A 7263-nucleotide genomic window follows, 5' to 3' on the forward strand; every position below is an offset into this window, starting at 1 on the left:
GAATTAGTCTGACAGAATCATTACTGTTTGTAATCATTTGGATTTAAAATTTCTGTAGTTAGTTCTAAGTGAAACGATGAGTTATATTTTTTTCTTCGTTTTTGCTATTCCACTGTTGTCATACAGCCTCGATATTCACTGATCCATTGGTCAGAGGAGATTCTCTCCCTCCTAACATTTGTCAAGACATTGTTTATACATATAATACCGTGGTCAGGTATTTTACTTGACTTTTGCTTCTTAAACATTGTTTAATTTGTTCTGATTGCTGTTTTGTGTATAGTTGTATACATTGTGCTATGCACTGTTGCTCTGGTGCCTCTTTTCTTAATTGTGGCACAAGCAACACGACCATTGTGACAATATTTGAGAATTATCCAAATATATCTTCACATTAAATGAGAATGAAGAAAGAAAAATGCTTTTAATTTGAATTTCAACTTGTTTCTGTACAGAAATATGTGTGCACACTCACTCACTCACTCACTCATACATATACATATACATATGCACTCACACATACCAATACATGCACTAATCACAAAATTCAACTTTGCTGTTTTATCTATAATATATTTCTCCACAGCTAAACATGTCAGTTGTGTCCCTTATGTCAGTGAATAAATAATATGCGTGGTGCAGCTCTCTTTCAGTTTTTTCTCTGCATTCCATTCAGTTGATATGCCTTGCTTGATCTTAGTGTTTTTCCGTTACAGTTGAAAGCCGAGTTTATGCAGCTTCTGAAAGAGACTTCAATTATTGAACGTAATTCTCGCTGGAGTGAAATCAAGAAAAAGATCGATTCCGATCCTAGATATAAAGCTGTGGAGAGTAGTTCTCGTCGAGAGGACTGGTTTCGAGATTATGTGAAAAACATGGAGGAGGTAATTCAATCTTTTTTTTTCTCATTAAATTAATTGTACATGAATGTCGTTATCATTTGACACCCAAAGGCAGAGAGCTGGCAGAATTGTTAGCATGCCGGGCAAAATGCTTCGTGGCATTTCATCCATCTTTGTGTTCTGAGTTCAAATTCCACCAAGGTCGACTTTGCCTTTCATCCTTTCAGGGTCGATAAATTAAGTACCAGTGCAACACTGGGGTCGATGTAATTGACTAGTCTTCTGTCCCAAAATTTCAGGCCTTGTGTCTATAGTAGAAAGGATTATCATTTGAGATCCTTAGTCTATATTGGTAATGATTGGATGGTTTGACAGGATTCAATGTGTCCAAGGATGCATCCTGTTCCTGTGTCTGCTCTGGCATGAGTTTTACAGTTGGATGCCCTTCTAAATGCCAACCACTTCACAGTGTGTATTTAGGTCTCACCGGTGCAGACACGGACAAATGGACTTCCAAATGATGATGATGATTTAGATATGACACACAATACCCCTGCTTGATAATTTAGTTGTTATTTAGCCTTGTGTTGACTTGGTTAATGCATTTCTATGTATGATCAGAGACATTCAAACATGACAAATATGTGTTTTTAGGAGTATATAGGATTACATTATCTAATGTGTTCTTATTTAGGATAGTAGAATGTGGTTTGGGAAAAATTTGATAGATATTTTTAACTAGTGATTACATACAGGCCTTTTCTTTGTTTCATTACAGTTTAGTCGTGCTAAATATAGGTCTGTACAAATATGTGAAATTTCAGACCCATCATGATTTTTACGGGAATTATCATCATCATCATTTAATGTCCACTCTCTGTGCTTGCATGGGTTGGATGGTTTGATATGGGGCTGGCTAACAGGGAACTATTTAGATTCTAGCTGTCTGTTGTGGTATGGTTTCTACCGCTGGATGTCCTTCCTAACACCAACCACTTAGCAGAGTGTGCCAGGTACCTTTTATGTGCCACCGGAATATGAATTCAAAACAAGAACTTTATTCTGATGTCAGTGTCAATATTGTGAGTGCGATTAACTTATCAAGCTTTCTTATTGTTATTTTTTCTGTGAAGGAATCAGATGACGAAGATCGTAAGCAAAGGGAAAAACAAGAACGTGTTGAAGCCAGTCTAAGAGAACGAGAGAAAGAAGTCCAACGGACACTATCTAATTCTCTCCGAGAGCGAGACAAAGAACGAGAACAACACAAGAAAGATGAAGCCATACAGCATTTCAAAGCTTTGTTGGCTGATCTTGTAAGTATTATGAGTTTCTCTGTTGCCATTTAATCCTATAATGCCTAGATTATCAATATTTTGGTCTTTTTGGCTTATTTAAGAGTAAGGAGCATGTGTGATGTAAAAATTAACATAGGACACATTTCCCTGACATCCATTTTTCATATATGATACAGATTCCAATTAGTGTTAATCCTGCAATCACCGTTAATTGGAATTGCTGTTGTATTGTCTATATCCAATATATTCTACCTTGTTCTGAAAATGGAAAGCATGACTAAGACTTGGTCTGCTGATCCATCTTGGCAGATAATAATTCTGAAATAAGAACTGATTCTGATGTGTGCTGACCTGTCTCTAACACATAGCAGGATTGACAGAAAAGAAAAAAAAAAAACCACAGTCCATAGAATAATGAGGGATTCTCTGTGTTGTTTTATTGTTGAGGTATTGACTAAGTAAACAGCTTCATCATCTTTTGACATCTTGATAATTATTAAGACTTTCTTTATTCAAGACGGAGATTGAGCATCAGATTTATTCAAGAAATTTGAAGAAATCTTTTGTCTGTCTCAGTGTGTGTGTGTCTCTTACTCTCTCTTTGTGCCTTACCTTCTCATCTATCCGTTTCATCTCTCTGCCTGCCTATGTCTGTTTAAATCAATCAATCAGACAAAACAAGATGTGAATACTGAATAATAGTAAACCACCATAGCTATTTCTGAATCTGTGAATTCTTTTCTAAAAAAAAAAAGAATTAATGTGAAATGGATGTTATTATAAAATGGCATGGTACCTGTTGAAAGTTTGTTTACTGGTATCTTTGATGTGGTGGGGTACCATCAGTTTGTTGATCATGCTCCACTGTCTACATCGATATCCAAAAATGAGTTTTGACATTATCTAAAAACAATGATTGATACTAAATTACATTTTTCTCTTCAATTTTCTCACATCTATTGTGTATTCACATTCATATTGTTTACAGCTGACCTGAACTGCCTGGGTACTTTCTCTTAAATATATACCATTTGTTGTTTGTTTTACTGAAGGTGCGTAACTCTGAATCTTCTTGGCGAGAAACAAGAAAACAATTGCGTAAAGACCATCGTTGGGAACTGGCGGATTTGCTTGACCGTGATGAGAAGGAAAAATTGTTTGAGGAACATATTGATATTTTAAATAAGAAAAATAAAGAGATGTTTCACAAACTCCTTGATGAAACTCTTCAGGTAAACTTTTGTAATTATGTTATGTAAAGCGTTCTCACCTGTAATTTATATTTTACGTACTGGTTTTACTTGGAGTAAGAATCTGTGCCTATGGCTCTTGGTAAACTTTTTGAGATGGCTGCAGGTAAAAGATGGACAGAATGGGATTCCAGAGGACAAATGTTCTGGGCTGGAATGGTTGGGAGAAATGGAAAGTGGACATAGCTATGGCTGATGAGATGGGGGCGGGGGTGAGTCCATTGGCTGTGCTTGAGTGGTTGGTTGTATGAGATCAGTCAGCTTCAGATAACAGAGGCTATTGTAGTAATGGCATAAAAAGCAGGGAAAAGAGACATAGGTGTGCGTTAGAAGCTGGAGTGTGTTGATGAGTGAGTTTATGGGTTAGAGACTCCAGTTGGGTTTGGTGGTTAGAGGCTTCATATTAGTTTGGAAAGTGAGGGAAACACTCGACGGTGCCAACGGGTCAAATGTTTCTCCCTCTCCTTTTGGAATGAGGTTCAAGATATCTGAGTATATAGTGGTAAGATTATCCTGGATATGGGAGCAGTCCTCCATTGTGCATCTCACCTAAGCTTTGTAGCAGTTGTACAAAGTAACTGATGGAACTTGGCCATCATTGTTTTAATATCCACTTTTCCATGCTTGCATGAGTTGGGGGGAATTTTCTACGGCAGGATGCCCTCTCTGTCACCAACCTTCACCGGTTTCCAAGTAAGATAGATATTTCCTCATGGCCAGACATACCCTCACAGAATACTGGAAATGAAGGACATTGCCTGCATTATGGTGATACATATTTACAACTACCATGTGATGTCAAGGCAAGGAGACAATAACACACAAATATACATTTTTACATATACAACAGACTTCTGCCAAATCCATTCACAAGGTTTTTGTCGTCCTGGGGCTATAGTGGAACACAAGGTACCCTACTGTAAGACTGAACCTAGAACCATGTGGTTGGGAAGCAAACTTCTAACCGCACAAGCACATCTATTCCCTGTGCCTACAATTAAAATTCACTATATTTCATTTATAACAAACATAATGTGGTCTCTTGGTTGTTTTGTTTTTAAACTGGTTTGATTTCTGTTGATTTCCATTTTTTTTAAACCTTAGATTACATTGACCTCTTCTTGGAAAGATGTGAAGAAAATGATCAAAGATGATCCTAGATATTCCAAGTTTTCATCTAGTGACAGGGTGAGTAATGGCAAACATTTTACATAATTTTTATGATTTTGAGAATTGGCTGTTAGTTACTATTTGATGTGTGATGAATTAATATCAGCTAATATTCTGTAATTAGTAAAATAATCCATGATACATTTAAAAAAGACAATAATGCAAATTGGAAAAGTGTTGACTGTCAAAGGAAAATGTTCATGAATCTTCACTTGAGTGAATTTGAAAATAGATGCTCTGGTGAGAATTAATGAATTACATTTACCAATATGAAGAGTTGAGTTTTGCTATATTCACTTATGGTTTTACTATACTCACTTATAGACTTCTTAAGTGTTTGTAGTATCCCTTTCCTAGCAATTAAAAAGAAGCTTAAATACATTTCAATTAAAAGAGAGTAGTGAATGTTTCCATTCACTGTAGAATTAATTTCTTTGTAGACACAATTGTCAGCAAATGGACCCTTTGTATTTATCTGGGTTAATGTTTTTATATCTTTTCTTAATTCTCTTGATAATGCTACGTCTATGTCCTGCAACTTTGATCAATAAAATAAGTAACAAGCTTGAAGAATAAGTAGATGTAATATTATTGACTAAATAATTTCAAGGTGGTACCCGAGCATGACTGCACAGTCTAACACAGTTTGAAAACTTAATTCTGTAGATAGGGATTGTTGTATTTTGCGTTTTGTAATACGAGTAAAAATAACTTACTCGTTCTTTTTTACGCTTTATTACATTTTTGTGAATGCAAAGAAAAAACTTTGTTGACATATGAAATTCAAACGAATCTTGTAATATTGAGCATTATAATTTATATTTAAAAAGTTTTTAATATCCATTTACAATTTCTTCAAAGTAATATGACTTGTTTTAATAACACAAAGGGTGGGGGGTGACTGGACACAGCCCTGCACTTCTTCAATCATTATGTTATAGATACTACAAAATAGTTTTTGTTGTTTTAAAATTGTTTTACTTTTCTATTTTCGCATACATTATTTTTTTTTTCCAGAAAAGAGAAAAAGAATTTGAAGATTATCGCTATGAACAAATTGCTCAAGCTAAAGCAGATTTCCGGGAATTGTTAAAAGAGACTAAACTGGTGACATACAGGTATGTAAATACACAACTCATTTTAGACTATTGGATGTTCTGAAATTTTAAGAACTGTTGGAAGTACATAAAGTAACGTTGAGGTTGTAAATGCTGAAGATGAAAAGCAGGCAGCATTCATTCAGCCTGTTGATGTTGGCATGAAACTAGACCTGTTTGTCGTGTTGGATGGTTTTTCTGAATTCTCTAGGGCTGTTTTGTTCTGTCTTTTTGGTCTTCTAAAAGACCAGATGAAGTATTTTTGCTGTGAGAAATCTGATCCAAATCTTACTTTTGTAGAGCCATCCAACATAGATAAAATAGATATAATGTGAAGTGGAGATGGAAGCTGGGGAGTCTTCTAGTGAAATCTTCCGTTTATGTCCATTTTTCTGTGCTGGCATCAGTTGGATGGAGACTCATTTGAGGCTGAATTTTGTAGTACAGAGTTCTTATTGGTTGCTGCTCTAGTTTTTTTAAATCTCAATATTACACAATGAAATGCGTAATTTTCCCAAGTAATGTTCATGTGTTTAACATGGTTTTTGACACTATGACAATGACTTGAGTCCAATGACTGCTTTGGCATGGTTTCTATAGCTGAATGCCCTTCCTTAATGCCAACCACTTCAGAGAATACTGGGTGCTTTTTATGTGGTACTAAGTAACTCACAAGACAAGACGCTTCAACTGAGAACAAGGGGTACAGTATTGAGGGAGGTGAAATTGTGCCAGGTGATGAGAGGTTAAAGTATGACATGGGGGCCAGAAACGTGTGTGACAGTTGAAGAGATAATACATGGCTACCTCATGAAACTTTAATTCTACAAATAAGCAATGTTTAAAAAGAAAACTTTTAACCTTCTTTTCTCCAGATCAAAAAAGATGATAGAAGAAAATGAAATACATTTAAAAGATATAGAAACAATTTTACAGGTAAGAGAGATTGTTTTTCTGCAGAATTATTTGAAGACAAATAAGTTTGAATTAAAAATAAAAACAACTTTTAAATTCTGGTAGATATATTTATTTTGCTTTTCTGTGAATTGTTACAGAATGATCGTCGATATTTGGTGTTAGATTGCATCGCAGAGGACCGCAAAAAGATTCTTTTATCCTACATTGATGATTTGGACCGCAAAGGAGTTCCTCCACCTCCAACAGCATCCGAACCATCCAGAAGAACCACCAAATAATGATAGATTCCTGATTAAGGCAGAGGAAAAATGACAACGTTGTTGCATTTCTAGCTTCTCATTTTTCTTGTTTTATCTTTCACACATTTTATACCATACATTTACAAACTTACAGCCCCTTTCCCAACCACAAACTAATGAACTGTTTTAGATTTCCATCCTTCATATTACTACTGTACTGTAGCTAAAATACCAAAGCCTTCAAGCTCTAACTTATAACTGCTGCCTCACCCATTCGTTCCAGCTGTTCTTGGCTCTGTAACATTGGACTCAGCATTTTACAGTACTAACAGTCATTTTTTTAGCAGTAACAGTTGGCCTGTTTTTTTTTTTTTTTTTTGGTTTCTATTTCATGACTTTTATTTTATACATTTTTCCATGTAAATTATAATTAAAACAAATGAATGGGA

The 7263-nt window shown here is 35.3% G+C and overlaps 1 protein-coding gene across 11 annotated transcripts in view; it reads left to right on the forward strand.

Annotated features, from left to right (window-relative positions):
• The window catches only part of LOC106876133 (transcription elongation regulator 1), a 78572-nt gene extending 71309 nt beyond the window's left edge, over positions 1-7263 (forward strand). For 8 of the 11 annotated variants that reach the window (XM_089356580.1, XM_089356581.1, XM_089356582.1 and 5 more), the window contains 7 exons: positions 717-884; positions 1976-2158; positions 3193-3372; positions 4495-4578; positions 5578-5678; positions 6533-6593; positions 6713-7263. In XM_089356580.1, the coding sequence (XP_089212706.1) occupies positions 717-884; positions 1976-2158; positions 3193-3372; positions 4495-4578; positions 5578-5678; positions 6533-6593; positions 6713-6853 (918 nt within the window). In that variant the 3' untranslated portion in view covers positions 6854-7263. Of the gene's footprint in view, positions 1-716; positions 885-1975; positions 2159-3192; positions 3373-4494; positions 4579-5577; positions 5679-6532; positions 6594-6712 lie in introns of those variants that run through there. The other 3 variants (XR_016242907.1, XR_016242910.1, XR_016242909.1) reach the window with 2 other exon arrangements.

Source organism: Octopus bimaculoides, chromosome 8 (assembly GCF_046866305.1).
Source record: "Octopus bimaculoides isolate indiv1 chromosome 8, ASM4686630v1, whole genome shotgun sequence".
Taxonomy (NCBI): Eukaryota; Metazoa; Mollusca; class Cephalopoda; order Octopoda; family Octopodidae; genus Octopus; species Octopus bimaculoides.